This window comes from Sarcophilus harrisii, chromosome 4 (genome assembly GCF_902635505.1).
Source record: "Sarcophilus harrisii chromosome 4, mSarHar1.11, whole genome shotgun sequence".
NCBI classification, from domain to species: domain Eukaryota; kingdom Metazoa; phylum Chordata; class Mammalia; order Dasyuromorphia; family Dasyuridae; genus Sarcophilus; species Sarcophilus harrisii.
In genome coordinates this window covers 202,987,649-203,005,538 of record NC_045429.1, presented here as the reverse complement: position 1 = coordinate 203,005,538, position 17,890 = coordinate 202,987,649, and the positions used below count along the sequence as shown (strand labels likewise).

Genomic DNA, 17,890 nt, shown 5'->3' with positions numbered 1-17,890 from the left:
ATATGAGGGAAAATAAATGAATGATCTAAGAAGAAAATGTGAGAATTCCTGGTCATGGATGCTTAAGATCTATTCTTTAAAACTTTTCAAAGGTTTCCATAGTGGGTGAGTGAAATTATATTCTGTAAAGTTAAAGGAGGCACAATTCATCCCCTTTAAATTTTGAATGGAAAAATGCTGCTTCTACCAGCATCAATCGTTGCATAAATTTAGCCATAATGAAATTTCATTGAGCAGATTTTGTTGTAATAAACCTTCCTTACTATGTTTATGTGTAGGCTATGTGTATGACCATGAAATATATGTGTGTGTACATGGGTTATCTAATTGTAAAAATACAGTTCACAGACAGCATAAATAAACTTCTCTGGAATTTAACCCATACCTCTCCAAGGGAGGTTGTCATTTTTGCTTTGAGGGCAAGAGGAAAAAGGTCATAAATAGATACTTGCTCCTTCCTTGAAGTATGTCAGGCTTAGTTTATATTTAAATGTTCATCCAAATACTGGTTGTCTAGAAATATGATTTTTAGGGATCAAAAGTTGATTGCTCTTAAAAAGAAATCTGGGGGTACAAGGAGGTAAGCTAAGGCTTATATCCACCAACTTAGCTCTTTCCTCCAAATGACAGTTACACAAGACCATTGCAAATTCCAAATGAAAAGAAAACTCATTTATCCAAGCAAAACAGCTAACAAAAATTGGAATAATTATATGGATTATAATGTAACAGAAAATACACAAGAGTGAATGAGCTCTTCTGCCAGGAGTGAGACAAGATATTGGTTTAAACCAAAAGAGAGAGCCCAATTGCCAAAAGGAAATGCTATCCCTGAAATCTCTAGGGAGGCAAACTAAAAACTAAGAAGCCAACTACCCAAAAATGTCTGTAACTTATCCTTGAAAGAATCTTGCTCCCAATTATCTCTTCTGAAGAGTCACTAAAAATATATGATGAATCTCCCCTAAAAGGCTTTGACACTAACTCTAAACTTATGTAGGTTATTCAGCATCTCCTAAGTATTCTCCCTACCTATTAAAAGTCATATCTCCCCTCCACAAACCCAACAGCACAGAAAAAAACACTTAGGTTTATTTAGAAGCCCAATAACATTTAGAATTTCCAGAAACCTGCTCCACCACCCATTCTCTAGAGAATGAGATGACAAATTCCAGGCTGATAAGCAAAATAGGAGAGTATCTTGTTTGAACTGACCCTGCTTCTTTGCTAGTTGCAAGCTCTCCTTTCCACTTCTAGTCACAATACCCTACAAACTGGGAAGTATTTCATCTAAATTCCTCAATCTGTGTTCATCCGTCTTTCTAATGCCTTCAACCCTTGGTCTATAGCCATTTGCATCCACCTAGATATAGCAGAGTGGTAGGTGTAGCTAAAGAACCTAAGTTTAAATGTCAATTTTACTACTATTACCTTGCATGAGCCCCTTATTTTCTTTAATTCAATTTCTTCTGAAATGAGAGGGGTGAAGAGGAAGATCTTTAAGGTTCCTTCAAGGTCTAATACCTCTTCTTCCTGAGAATTCACATTACCTTTGTTCATATTTCTCTAATGGTCTTGCCATATTCCTGTGATAAATGTATTGTGATATTATTATTATTTGCATATTCTATCAGAACCCTAGGCAAACACAACAGAAACTATGTTTTATTATTCCTTAGAGGCAGGATGATGGGTAAAAGCGTTTGTTTTGGAATCAAACTTGTGCTTCTGTCCCAAATCTGATACTTCCTAGCTGTATACTTGCTACTTAGTTACCCCAGAGATCTGAAAAGTACTTTGTAAAACTTGAAGACCTATACAGGAACTATTATGTTCCTCTACTTTTAAAGTACTATACCATCTCTCTTCTTTCTTTCATTGTCAAACTTCTAGAAAAAGGGAGCCATATTAATTTCATCTACTTCTTTACCATCCTTTCCCTTTTATCAATCTCTGGAAATCCAGCTTCTATAACTAACATTCTACTGAAACTACTCTCTCAAAGGTCACCAGTAACTTCATAATCACAAGGATCCTCAGTCTTTGTCTGTAACATCCCACATTGTTGACGGTCTCCCTCCTTTTGGATATTTTCTCCTCACGATTCTGACACTGCAAATCATTTGATTTTCTTCTTACTTCTCTAGCCAAGTTTTAACCTTCAAATGTTTGTGTTCAGGAGATATTTCTGCTTTTCTTAAATGCCTTAAATCCTTTTGAAAGGCTTTCCTTTCTTTTCCTTTAATTAAATCTAAGAGATAAGCATGGCTCATAATTAGAAGGAAATGAAGAATTCATAAAGGCACAATTTCAAACCACTAAACAATAATTTTTGTAAGTCTCTTTTCTATAGATTTAAGGCAAACTCTCATTGTCTAAATTATAGTAATCAAAAGGCTTGGAAAGTAAAGAAAAGGAGGAGGAAGAAAAGAAGGAAGAAGGAGGAAGAAGAGAAGGAGGAGGAGGAGGAAAAAGAGGAGAAGGAGGAAGAAAAAGAAGAAACCACTTTTGAAACCACCAGCTTCTGATTGGTCCCTGTGCGGGCACTATGTTGAATACTGAGTAGCAAGGGTAAAAGAAAAATTTCACTTTCAGTTTTGTTCTCTTCTCTTCTTAATGTGTGTACTGGGAACACTTTTAAGTTTTGCAAAGTTCTTAATACACATTATCTCAATGGATGGATATCTACCATAGAACTTAGCAGAGTGTTATTCATTCAATTCAATTCAACAAACAAACATTTATTAAGCACCAACTATGTGGTACTATACTTCCCCAAAAGTACAGTTTTGATGTCTCATCATTTTGTAGAAATGACCATGGATTCTCCAGTGAAGTGTAAGCTCTAATAATAATTATTGGCATTTACTTAGTTATCTTAAATTGACATATAGTATCTTTGTCACCTTATCTACATAATCTCATTCAATTCACTCAAGAACCCTATGAAGAAACATAACAATGGATAAGCAAATTGAGACTGAGAGAGGTTAAACAGTTTTCCTGGAGCTGTATAGCTAATAAGAATATCAGATAGGACGTGAACCAGGAAAACTTAGACTATGCTTTTCAGTGGCTTGACAAGTTGTTGATGTTGGTTCTGTTCTAGGCATCAGAGGGAATATCAGGAATTTGCAATCTAGTTGATAAGATGATGATAAAAAAAGAAAATCAATAACCAGGATGCCTTTAAGCATATCTTTAAAATGCTTTACTTCAGAGACAGAAATTAAAAGTGTCTCCAACCTTATATTAGAAAAGTTTTGATTATTGCCTATTAAAGCACAATAATAAGATTATAAATTACTGTGTAGTCTATAGATAAATAGTACCTATAAATGAAAATTACTTTATTCACTCTCTCTCAAACATAAAAATAATAATTTTTTTAAAAATTTAAAAATTTTAAATTTTAAAAAATAATAATAATATTATTAATAACATATTTATAAGACATTTTAAGGGTTATAAGTGCCTTTTTCACAATATCCCCATGAGGCAGGCAGTACGTTACTATCTCCATTTTACAAATTGGGAGATTGAGACTTAGAGTATCCAAGTTTCCCTAATTTAGGTTTCGGTATTCTCTCTACTAATCTATTCAACAAGAAGAACACTCACTATTCAAGACAATTTATAAGTAATTTCTAGATTGAATAGTCATAATTGTATATGTGTACACAAAATCACATGTGCTATGCATATATTCTTGCTTCTCATAACCACTTATCTTCTACTCATCCTTTAATACCACTATTCATCATTTTTTTTTTCATCCTACTTGTTCTTTTCAACCCACATCCTGTTTTAATTCCTTTAATCAAGGGTAACTTGTTCTAGGCAGAAGTATGTAGATTATCTATTTCAAACTTCAAATCATTAGGACCAAGTCTATACATAGTATTTCAAGACATTAAACAAGCTGAAAATATTAGCCCACTTGGAAGAATGAATATAGAAAGATCATTGCCACTAACCCAACTATCTGCTAACCAATCATCAAACTTCCATGGAATCCTGAGCTCATCATCATATGCATTTTTTACAACTATACAGATTGCAGCATATCTATACCTTCTCATCCTATGTAAGTTTTGTCTATATTCTCTCATAGACCCTCCATCCAGAAACCTAATATGATGGAGACCTTATGCTAGATCAGAGTTTCTTAGCATGCACACAAATATGTGTGTGTGTGTGTGTGTGTGTGTGCGTGTGTGTGTAAGTGTGTGTGTGTGTGTGTGTGTGTGAGAGAGAGAGAGAGAGAGAGAGAGAGAGAGAGAGAGAGAGAGAGAAAGAGAGAGAGAGACAGAGAGAGAGAGATTTTTTTAGCAACTGGTGAAGCCTATGACTCCTCAAAATAATGTTTATAATCCATAAAATTTTAAAAATAGGATTAAGTGAGAAGACAATTATATTGAAATAAAGATTTTTAAAGATCTTTTTTTTCTCATTCAAGAGATCCTCTGAAAACTGTGCACAAACATCATGTTAAGAACTTCTAACTTTATTTTTGGTTTGTCCAATTAGATCTAGCACTCTAGCTGTCCAACTGGTATCCTTCATTCTCACTATATGATCTACCCCCTTTTCCAATCATTTATTTCCTTGAAGACCCTTTTTTTTTCATTTCTTGGGTATAAATCAATTATAATCTGTCATCATGTTGCCTTGTAGTACAAATAACCATCCTATCTATGAAAAACTTAGTTTTTGAATAGCTTCATAAAAATACTCATGCTCATGTGAAAAATGCTCTAAATAACTACTGAGAGAGAAATTAAATTAAATTGAAAACAACCCAGAGGTACCACCTCACATCTATGAGATTGGCTAATATGAGAGAAAAAAAAAAAAGATAAATGTTGGAGGGGATGTAGGAAAACTGGGATTGGGACACTCATGTGCTGTTGGTGGAGTTGGTGGGAAAATGATTCAGCCATTCTGGAGAGCTATTTGGAACTATCCAAAAATCTACATGCTATGATCTAGCAATACCATTACTAGATCTATATTTCAAAGTAATCAAAAAAGGGCCTGGGGAATCTATATATACAAAAATATTTATATCTTTTTGTTGTAGCAAAAAATTAGAATTGAGGAGATGTCCATTAATTGGGGAATGGCTGAACAAAGTTATGATATAGAACTGTAATGGAATATTATTTGTGCAAAAAAATAAAAGACGAGCAGGATGAATTCAGGAAAAAACTGAAAAGAGGTACATGAAATGATGCAAAGGGAAGAACTAGAAGAACATTGTACATGGTGACAGCAAAATTATATGATTAGCTGTGAATAGCAATATAATGATCCAAGATAATTGCAAAGGACTTATTATAAAAAATGCTATCTACCTCCAGGAAAAAAAACTGATAGCAAATGCAGATTGAAGTATGCTATCTTACATTTTTATTGGGAGTCTTTTTTAGTCTGTTTTTTTTTAAATAATATGACTAATTTGGAAATATGTTTTACACAATTGCATATGTATTAACTATTTAAAGGAAGAAGGGAGATGAATGAGATAGGAAAAGAATTTAGAACTCAAAATTTTAAAAAATGGATGTTAAAAATTATTTTACATGTAATTGGGAAAAAATAAAAATCTATTTTAAAAAAACCAATGCAGACTTGTCCATGATCACACATATAGGTTTTGGACACGGATCCTGTCACTCTGGAGCCAGTGGTCTTTCTTCTATACCATACTACCTCTCTAAAGAAAAGTATATTACTATAATTATTCCCAGACTGCCTTCCATCTTTGTATTATCTAGGCCTGACTCTGCTTAGATTTCAAGAACAAGTGAAATTAGATGCATTCGAGGTGAAAGGGCCAAGATCATACAATATCAGATTTGGAGAAAGTGGCAAAAGTTTTGCTAAAAGGAAAGATGTTCATGGTGAACATCGTTTCACCTCCAGTTGTTAAATGGTCAAAGGATATGAACAGACAATTTTCAGATGAAGAAATTGAAACTATTTCTAGTCATATGAAAAAGTATTCCAATTTATTATTGCTCAGAGAAATAAAAACAATGCTGAAATATCACTACACACCTCTCAGATTGGCTAAGATGACAGGAAAAGATAATGACGAATGTTGGAGGAGATGTGGGAAGACTGGAACACTGATACATTGTTGGTGGAATTGTGAATGAATCCAACCATTCTGGAGAGCAGTTTAGAACTATGCTCAAAAAGTTATCAAACTGTGCAGACCCTTTGATCTAGCAGTGTTACTACTGGGCTTATATTCCAAAGAGATCTTAAAGAAGGGAAAGGGACCCACATATGCAAAAATGTTTGTGGTAGCCCTTTTTGTAGTGGCTAGATACTGGAAATTGAATAGATACCCATCAGTTGGAGAATAGCTGAATAAATGGTGGTATATGAATGTTATGGAATATTATTGTTCTGTAAGAAATGACCAGCAGGATGATTTCAGAGAGGCTTGGAGAGACTTACACGAACTGATGCTAAGTGAAATGAGCAGAACCAGAAGATCATTACACACTTCAACAACAATACTATATGATGATCAATTCTGATGGACATGGCTCTCAACAATGAGATGATTCAAACCAGTTCCAATTGTTCAATAATGAAGAGAATTAGCTACACCCAGAGAGAGAACTATGGGAAATGAATATGAAGCACAAGACAATATTTCCACTCTTTCTGTTATTGCTTGCTTGCATTTTTGTTTTCCTTCTCAGGTTTTTTACTTTCTTTCTAGATCCAATTTTTCTTGTGCAACAAGATAACTGTATAAATATGTATACATATATTGTATTTAACATATACTTTAACATATTTAACAAGTATTGGACTACCTGACATCTAAGGGAGGGGGTGGAGGGAAGGAGGGAAAAAATTGGAACAGGGTCAATGTTGAAAAATTATCCATGCATATGTTTTGTAAATAAAAAGCTATAATAAAAAAAGGAAAAAAATATATGACTTATAAATGCAAAAAAAATTTATTTTCACTCTCCTAAAATGTTCAATGAGCAGTTCATACCTCTAAAATACTGAGTTTCTATTCTGTATAAATTCATTTGCTTATGTATCCTATCTACCCAACAAGATGATAAACTCCTTGGGGATATACAACCTATCATTTCTTCCAAAAATTAAGGAACTTTCACACAGCCCATAGCCACTAATATATTTCTTTCTAACTGATTCCTAGCTATTCCTATTTGTAACATCCTGTTGTTATTGTCATGTTCAAGATTTTGTGATCCTTTTTGGTTTGGATTTGTTTTGGTTTGAGGTTTTTTGTTTTGTTTTTAAATATCTCTACAGGATCTATTTTATCAGATAATCAGAGATTAAATGACTTTCCCAGCTAGGAAGTATCTGAGGCTGGATTTGAACTCAAATCTTCCTAACTCTGTGTCCAGTGCTCTATCCACTGAGTCACCAGCTGCCTCAGCAGCATTTAACTGACACTTAGTAAATACTTGCAGTGAATAAATCCACAACACTGAAATCTCATCTTAGTAACTAAAGAATAGAGACAGATAAACATTGAACTTGTGCTTTCACTTGCATATTATGACGTCACCTCCCTGATGTCATGGTGCTCCTCAGAGAATGAAGGATACATTCCTTCACAACAACAACCTTCACTGGTATAAAGAAGCACTAGATATTGAAACTTTCTGGCCCAAGGTTACAATGCTAGTTTGTCAGTGAGGACTTAAAGCCAGGAAGGCATTTCTCTATGCCATATAGCCTAAGGATAGGTATGACTAGTTAATCAATCATTCAAAATGCATTTATTAAGCACCTACTATGTGTCAGATACTGAGCTAAGTACTAATGATCCAAAAACAAAACACCCCCTACCCTCAAGAAGCTTACATTCTGAGGAAAACAACATGTTCACACATATAAACAAATATGTAAAATATAAAGAAATGATAAGTTATATCTGTAATATTAGTCAAAAACATTAATATTCTATGTCATATTGGGCTGGAAAGTAAGTTCCATGCATTTAGTATTTTTGGATCAGGAGAACTCTGATGCTCATCTAAATGGAATGTTTTATCTTTATAAAAAACTCAATGGCAGGATAATATAGCTAAAGTGGAGATGGTTTAGTGCAACCCAGTAGATCTGAACAGAATTATTAAAAATTATCTCTAATGTTGCTTATAAGACTTTTCCCAAGATGATTCAAAACAAGGGCTTTCTTTTTTGACCTCTCTATCTATGGTATTACACAGAGGTAGAAAGTTGATTGAGCTATTCATTAAAGTGACCAAAATATAATCAAGTCTGAACTCATTCCTAAGGGGATCATCCCACCAAGATGGGGGATAAAGGGCTGGCTCATCATTGACTTCCACATGTAACTTGGATGAAAGGATAGAGAGATGGCTAGTTAGCATTTATTTTATACATACTAATAAATATGTCAGACCAAAAATAAAAAGCTATGTTGTAGGCCACACAGAGAGAATCAAATAGCAATATCTGACTCCTCCTCTTCCATCTGGGTTTATTTAAACTTCATGACCCTTGGCCTCTTATCTTTGGGAAGATTAGCACAGGGTGCAAACCTTCTGGACACACAAAGTAGGGTCTTTGTCACATGTCCCAAGTTTTTTCCATCAATTAAAAGAGGCTACTTTTGGATATGATATCCCTTTGGTATTTTTATTACTCCTTTTGACCAAACCATTCATAAGAGTAAATTCTAGGATCATTTTTGATCTATTTGGTCATGCCCAGTGGAGTATTACATGCTTAAAATACACATGCTAACTTTTGCCCCATTACAGTTTTAAACTTGGTATATGCATGCATAAATGTTTGTAACTACATATGTATTCTTGAATTTCTGGTTGATAAGGTTGATTTTGTATCTTTTTTCCTCAATGGGATAGGATTCTAGTTCTAAAATTTATAGTGCTTATGTGGAGACACTAAGGAGAACTAATCTCCATCAAAAACAGAATTTTATTTTCCCACTTGAACTTTTTATGAAGTCCTTAAGAGAGAACCTTTTTCATGATCAAATATTTCATTCCCTGATAATGAATTGGGGGAAGGGGAAGCTTTTAGATCCAGTTCAATATTTGAGGTTTGTTCCATCTCTTAGTATCCCTTAAGAGTCACCATTCAGATCTCAGCATAGAGGGAGCAACCATGGTTTTGAAATTGACATCATAGTTTTAGAAGTGGGAAAATCACTCATTTAAATTTATCATATCTCAAATTTTACATAGGAAAATTGTTTACCAGTTTATCCTAAGCACCTGGAATTAAAATATCACACCAACAAATTGTGTTTTTTAAAGTGGGATGTAATCATTTTACTTTAACTATAATAAATGTTTTCTAAACAAGAACAACAAAAACCTGAATTGTAATTTCTGCTTCCTCAGAAAACTAGTAGAAGTTTCCAGCCATTCCAAAAAACAACAACAACAACAACAACAAAAAACAATATCTCAAAATAGTTAGGGAAAACCTAAAAGCAAAGAGTATTTATATTCACAGAATCTTCACAGCTTTTTGGAAACATGGGATCTTCTCCACAGAACTTAAGAATTGTTATAGCATGGCATCTTCCCAGTGCCCCAACCCCTAGGTGCCTTTTCTTCTAAGATCATCTTCCATTTACACTGTATTTATTATCTTGGATACACCTAGTTATTTTCATGTTGTCTTCCCCATTAGAGTATGAGTTTTTTTATGGACAAGAATTATTTTTTCCTTTCTATGTATCCCAAGAGTTCAGTACAGTGCCTAGCACATAGTAAAGGCTTAATGAATGCACATTAATTGAATCATACTAGCTCTGGAGTAAGAAGACTAATCCTCTGATACTACCTATGTGACCATAAACAAATCCCTTAATATCCCTGGCCTCAGTTACCTCATTTTTATGTAAGAATGATCTCAAAATAATCTCTAAGAGTCCTTTTACTCTAGATCTGTAATTCAAGGGGTCCTAAGATCCTTCTACTCAGAATTTTCTTTTTTTTTTTAGATGTTAAATATATTAAAGTATAAATTAGATACACAATAAGTATACATGACCAAACCATTATTTTGCTGTACAAAAAGAATCGGACTCTGAAATATTGTACAATTAGCCTGTGAAGGAAATCAAAAATGCAGGTGGGCAAAAATATAGGGATTGAGAATTCAATGTAATGGTTTTCAGTCATCTCCCAGAATTCTTTCACTGGGCATAGCTGGTTCAGTTCATTACTGCTCCATTGGAACTGATTTGGTTCATCTCATTGCTGAGAATGGCCAGGTCCATCAAAATTGGTCATCATATAGTATTGTTGTTGAAGTATATAATGATCTCATGACCTTGCTCATTTCACTCAGCTTCAGTTCGTGTAAGTCTTTCCAGGCCTTTCATCTACTCAGAATTTTCAATGAAAATCATTTTCGCCTCCCCCCCACCCCAATTATGAATATAGAAACTGAGTGTGAATCCTCACAAAGGGTTTTGTTTTATTCATTGTTGTTGTTGTTGTTGTTGTTTTACTAATAGCAGTATAGTTAAAAATTCAATCCCATCATTGGGATTGAATTTCTGACCTTTTTAGACAACAAGCATTTCCAAATTCAATCAGTTTCCATGTTGTTGATTCCATTTTCAAAAGACCTTTTACACTATTCAATATTTTCTCACTCATATGACCATCACTTACTTAGGACTTCCATAGAGGTTAACCCATACCACTTCAACAGTCCCCTAACACACACACACATACATGCACACACACACACACACACACACACACACACACACGTTCTCTCTCTCTCTCTCTCTCTCTCTCTCTCTCTCTCTCTCTCTCTCTCTCTCTCTTTCACACACACACACACAAACATATGTTCCCTCTTTTTGATGCCTACCCAAATCTTGCTTCTCCCTAAAGGCATCCTTGGCCACCAAGTGGTTTCTCATGTCTCTAAACTATACTATCCACATACTCTGTCAAATTCTTTTAGATGATACTCATTCTATATTAACAACCTGGTATTGTTTTTGTCTAATTATTCATGTATATATATGTATATATATATATATATATATATATATATATATACATATATATATATCTTATTTTCCCAACTAAACTGTAAGCTGTTTGAAGAAAGTAACCATACAATATTCTTCTTTTTATATTTCATAGCATTAAACAATGCAAATTTTCATTGGAGTTCTTTAATAACTATTTGCTAATAACTATAAAATCAAATATTAAGAAACTGATCTAAGTACAGATTGTTTCTACTATTAGAATGACAGCTCCTTAAGGCTAGAAATTATTTCATTTTTATCTTTGTATCTACAATGTATACAGGGTATGGCACACAGTAGATGCTTGATAAATGACTGTTGATTTATAAGTCATACTTAAGTCAATGAGGACCAACAAGTACTTTGAGATAGATAAACAAAAATATTCCAGAGAAACTAAAGGAGTATTTTTTTCCACAGAAAAGCCTGTTGGCTAGCATAAAAGTCTAGAAATTGAGACCTTTAGGTATTAATCCCACCATGAAGTATATATAGATATGACTTTATATATCTCAGTTATTTTCCCTACAGTAATAGCTTAGGTCTTGTCTACAACAACATTTATACCATGGTCTACAGAATAACTGACTACCTAAACATAGAGAAGAATTTTGATTAGACCCATAATAATTAAATTACCCAATTTGCTTTTATGAAACACTGAAAATATACCATACTATAAAAATTCAAAGTGTACAAGTGTTTACCAGAGAAGATTAAGCAGATTTCCCATTGCATAGTAGTCCCAAAAGAGAACAAAAAAAATGCAAAACTTCAAGCACTCCATTTGTCATATGAAAATGGTGGCAATAATCTGATTGCAGAAAATTGAATTCTTAAGAAAACCATAAAATGGAGTTTCAGTGATATAACTAAATGAGTAATCAAGAGTCTGTACTCTAGTACCAAATTTGTAACTTAAAAAATACAACAATAGGGGAAGCTAAGTGGCACAGTAGATAGAGCATCAGTCTTGAAGTCAGGAGGACCTGAGTTCAAATATGACCTCAGATACTTAACACTTGTTGCTATGCGACCCTGGGCAAGTCATTTAACCCCAAATGCCTCCGTAAAAAACAATAAACAATAAACAAAAAAAAACAATAAATAAACCTCTCTATATAATTTCCCCTTCATATATTGCCCAGCACTTAGATTTAAGGAAAGGGGGCTAGGTAAACATATCTGAGGTCAAAACAGATTCTCCAAAATTATGAAAAGAAGCCTAAAGTTCAATGACAGAAGCTTTAAAATGTTATTAATATCTTTATCTTAATAAGATAAGATGTTATCTATAATCATTTTAACCAGTAATTTTAATTTTTAATAATTTTGTTTTTGTTTATTATTTTATTAGATTTAATATTTAATAAAATAATCATTTAAATTAAAATACGAAGTGCAATGCTTTTAGTCTTCAAAATTGAAGGCATGTGCTGTACAACATTTAAGGTCAATGAGAAATTGGCCTTCTCTTCTTTACCACTGAAAGATTTTTCTCCAATGTTAAGTTTAAACCTCCCTAATGCAACCAGTGCTTGCAACAATCAAAAGTCAGGTAATAGGCTCATTTATTCATAAAGATTTGGTATTCCTAAACCCACTGAGATTCTGATTTCATTCCTTTTAAAGACTTCTAACAGATTTTTTTTAAAAAAAAGTTATTTTGAAATGATAAGTTGACGAAAGGGAAAGCTTATAAATACAGTTTTGTTCCTTGTTGTATAAAGTTATTATTTTTGTTAGAGCCTTGAAGACCATCTCTTAGCATTTTTGCTGCTCAAGGGAGCTATTAGAAATTAGAGATGAAGATAAAATGAAAAATTAAGAGGGCCACAGGTTTTTTTGGTATTTGAAATTGAGAATTCTGAGTCTTGTAGTGAATTCTTCAGGCAAGAGAGTATCACATTTTGGCATATCCTGCCAAGCCTCTGTATAGCAAAAAATTATGACATTTATTTCTTCTCATTCCTGTTTCTATCTTTTGGTATTTCTGTGACACCTCCTTTGAGTCTCTATGTACACTCTTGGCAAAAATGAGTGAGTTCAGAGCTACCATTTCAATCATTTCTATCATCTGGAATAGACTTTCTGTTTTTTTCTTCCTCATGAACAGCCCATCTGCTTCTCAACTGCAAAAGAAATCACAACATTGATCCTTTGTCTAAGTATTTTACTTTGGTTCCCCTTTCAAATTCTGGTCATAGGATTAGAATTTTCAATTCCAAACTCCTGGCCTTTCTATATCTTGGCAAATTGGCTGCTTCCTTAAAATATTTTTAGCAAAAAATTTTCTAGGAAAAGACATTTAGCCAAAAAGCTGGAATCTGTTATGCTTTGTGTAAGCTTTAGTATACTACAGATATGCAACCAAAACAAACAAAAAGAAATCAAGGCATCCCCTGAAATTTATTTCTACTAGCTGAAAAGTGGGAAAATCCCATGGATTAAGAGAAAACCAAATTTTAAAAAGTCACCAGTGGGATAAAAAGTTCTTAGATGTGTGGATTGGATTTAATTGGATTAAAGTGGATTAAATTTAATTGGATTAAAGCTGGATGAGTTTTCTAATCAGTTCCATGATTTCCCCAAACGGTGAACTCAAACCAAATCAAATGCAAAGAAAAACATCTGAAGCAATCTTTTCACATACCTGAGGATAGGGAGATGTCCTGGATTTTGATTTTGGGTTTGAGAGGCGGGGCTTATTCCCCTTTCGGTTGTCAGTTATGGTGGGTGTGGTGTTGGTATAGGAGAAGGATGGTTTGGTGGCTGTGATCTGATCCAATGAGAGTTGTAATCCTTTATATTCTGTATCTCTGCAAAGAATACAAAAGGTAGAGATTTAAATATTCCATAAATATACTGAATTCACGAATTTTCTTATTAGAAATAAAAATCTATGTCTGAAACCAGTGGGAATTTTTAAAAATACTTGAAAAGATAAGAGAAAAAAATAGATGTTTTCAAATTCCTCACTTTTTCTAATGCTAATCACAAAAAAAAGTAAAAAATTCAATCAACAAATTTAGATAGCTTTCATACTTATCACAGAATAATTATAGTATTTGATTAATGTAATACACCATACTGATTCAGAGTTCATCAGTTTTTATTGTTTTATTAACTTTTTCAGTACAAAATAACAGATCAAATTCTACTGGTACTTTTGCAATGTAGCTATTTAATGAGTAGAGATTAGATGATGTATTTTGGGACTTTAGTGAGACCATATTAGAAATGGAAGTCCCCCAAAATATCAGTTCTCAGAATATCAATTTCTAAGGACTGCACTTTAGTAGTATTTCAAAATATTACAATAATCATGTATGAGATCATCTTATTTATTAACAACTCATAGTTACTAGATTATAAATTTCATGAAGACAGAAGCCATGTCTTTTTCAAACTTGATATGTATTTTGGATTAGGCAAGTACTTAACAAATATTTGTTGAATCAAGGTTTGTACAAAAACATGGATACAACTTACTCCAAATTTCTTAGCCAGTAATATAATGCCATTTGCAATCTAACTTCTACCTATGCTTCCAGTTTTATATTCAGCTACAACTTTCTTAGGGTCAATTTGTGTTCTCTGAACATACTCTGTACTCTCCAAGCATTTGTTCATGCAATTTTTCCTTCCTATAATGACCTCCTTATCTCCTTTTCATCAAAAACCTATCTATTCCTCAGGGCCCAAATCAAATCTGATATCTCTGTGAAATCTTCCCTAACTAGCTAGCATTTAATCTTTGTACCTAGTTTTCATGTATATACAACCATGTACAAGACTTTATAAACTCCACATCTCATACATCTCTGCATCCAGTGGTATAGAACCTAATATATAGTAAGTGCTAATAAATATCTGCTCATTACTGTTTCCAGTATCTCTGTGGCAAAAGCAGAAAACTAGAGAAATAAGAAAAACTTTAAAATTTGAGTTATTTTTCTCTAACTATACATCTATTAACCAACTGGTCCCTCTTTATGAGAAAAAACTCTTGGACAGATCCAAAAAAAAAAAATCATCAAAAAACCCAAATCACTTCTCTGTCCTCTGAGAAGTCACTTACACAGTGTAAGTCAAACAAATGCAAATCTCATCTTGACCAAGAAAGCTCACACTTAGGTAACTGGTCAATCAGCTTTGAATCTGACATAATTTGCCATTTTGTAAATAAAGCAATGAAAACTCAGAGGACAAAGTACCTTGGCTTCTAGGAGTCCAATTATTATCTCTTATTTCTAATGTAATTTTTCTTGTGAAATTTTTTTTATTAAAAAAAGAGATTCACTTTTAAAGAGGATACTACTGTGTACTTATTCCCTTCTGTGATTCTTCTGATTGAATTTTTACTCAAGAGCAAAGAGCCAAAATGAATGTGCTCCAATAAGAAAAGAAAAAAGATTTTTTTATGGTGAAGTTGCTGAAAATATCTGTAACTAACTCTGAAGTGACTACTAAATCTATATCATAGCTCAGCCACTATGAGGCTAGAGACAAGAAAGATAAACAAGGATAATCTCTCTTTTACCCTTTCAAGCGATATAATTTATATAATACTTAAAGAGTTGCAAAGTTCTTTACAAATATTTTCTCATAATATTTTCTTAATTCTGAGAGGTAGAAATTATTATCATCCCCATTTTATAGATAAGGAAAATAAGACAGAGGTTAAATGATCTACCCAGGATTATCCTACTAGGTAGGGACCTGAATATAGATCTTCCACATCCCAGGCTCAGCCCTTTATTCATTGTACCATCTTACTGTTTCTAAGTAACAATGAATCATATTCATATTCTAAGACAAAAGTTATCATCAGTTAGATGTGATTTTGTAAGCAGAAGAAATTCCCAAGTGGAGTGATTTGATACCAGTATAGGCAGACACCTTCTCTGCAATCTAAAATCTCAGAGTTGCCTAGAACACTGAGAGGTTACATGATTTGTCTAAGGTCCTATAGCCAGTGTATGTCATAATCGGAAATTTGAACTCAGGTCTTCCTGGCTTTAAGACCAGATTTCTATATACTTTGATACTTTTGTAATTATAATATTCTAAAATTCTTCCATTATTTTTGGATTCAATACAACTTAATAGACATCTACTAATCACTTCCAATATGATAGTAGTATTTCAATGAATTTCAAGGAAACGTGTTTCAATGGTGTGGATATTTCTCTTGCCCATACAACAAATCTCAATCTTCTTTTAACTCTTTAGTGTTAAAAGTTTTAACTCTTCATTCATAATGGGCCAACTTGATGAGGAATCCTTCTGAGATAAACTGGACTGATTTTTACCCATCAGTTTAATCCAGTAAGTAGTTCTCAAGCTTGAAAGAATCTGCCAAAGCTTGCACTCAATCAGTAAATAAACATTTATTTGTTGTTGTTCAGTTGTGTCTGTTTAATTCCTTTTTGATGTTTTCTTGGGGGGTTTGTTTTATTGATGAGGAAAATGAGGGAGAGTTGAGTGATTTGACCAGGGTCACACAACTATTGTGTGTCTGAGACCAGTTTTTAACTCAAAAAATGAGTTTCCAGATTTAGGACTTTATTCACTGTGCCACCTAGCTACCCCACTCTACCATGTATTAGGCATTATGCTAAACATTGGAAATATGAAGAAAGGCAAAAAGTCAGTCCCTGCCCTCAAGGAGCTCACCATCCACTGGCATACTCTTCAAGAAGCCAAGTAATCCTCATACTATAAAGAAGCATGGAGTAGAACTTTGGTCCCAAAATTATATCCAGTAATAAATCTTTTAAAATTAATAAATGGTTAAAAATGCCAAAATAGCCCTAATGATGACAAAAAGTAAGTCCTAAGAGTTGGACAAGTAAATTATTAAATGAATGGGTTATATTATATATCAATATGACAATTTTTTGTTTTTATATGAATGGGGAGGTGCTTCTAAAAGGGACATTGAGTAAGGAAGGAAACTGTCAGAACTAAATTCCTATAACAGTTAAGCAGGGCAGTACTATAACTACACAAAGCACAGATGGGAGACTAGAAATAGGCTACTGTACTAGAAAACACTGTCCTAATCACAGCATCCCTCCATTTGTATGTTACAGGGAGAGTTTCACCACAATGCTAATGAATATATTGCTGATGCATGATTACCCCTAATATGAGGCTGTTTTTTTTTTTTTCCAAAATGCTTCCTCCAGAGACAAATAGAACATTTGCATGCGAGTGGAAAAGTGCCACACATGCCACCAGATTGTAAAAAAAAAAAAAAAGTCATTAGTTCCAGCCTTTATAATGAAAGACACTAAAAGAATTCTCCATTTCTGGTTACTATGTAATATAGGATGGGAAATAGTCATGCTACTCATCATATAAAGGAAATGAGAATATAGAAAAACAAAGACTGCTGTCCTTGTATTAAAAACAAAAATAATGATATTCCCTGGGATTCTGAAGCAAGTATTTCCTCAAAACTGTAGCAAGGAAATGACATGATTTCTATATTTTAGTAAATATCAGAGCTCTTTTCTCTGAAGCTATCAATCAACTAGTAATCATTAAACACCAACTAAATGCATGTATGAAGCACTAAGGATACAAATACAATGAATAAAATAATTCCTTCTCACAAGCAGCTTATATTCTGATGCTGCTTCTGCTATTTTACTCTAATTTTCCATGGCCATTCATTTAAGGGTATCTTTTCAGTGTTAGAGATCAAAACATTTAAATAAGTTCTTTGCTAATGTTTATATGAACATATGTAATTGATATTAAATTGCTTGCTTTCTCAAGGAAGGATGTAAGAAGGAAGGAGGAAGAAAATTT

At 33.3% G+C, this 17,890-nt stretch overlaps 1 protein-coding gene across 1 annotated transcript in view; it reads right to left on the bottom strand.

Moving 5' to 3' along the window:
• The window catches only part of SIM1 (SIM bHLH transcription factor 1), a 77,762-nt gene that overhangs the window by 19,170 nt on the left and 40,702 nt on the right, over positions 1–17,890 (bottom strand). The window contains exon 9 of the mRNA XM_003769314.2: positions 13,722–13,887. Within this exon, the coding sequence (XP_003769362.1) occupies positions 13,722–13,887 (166 nt within the window). The remainder of the gene's footprint in view (positions 1–13,721; positions 13,888–17,890) is intronic.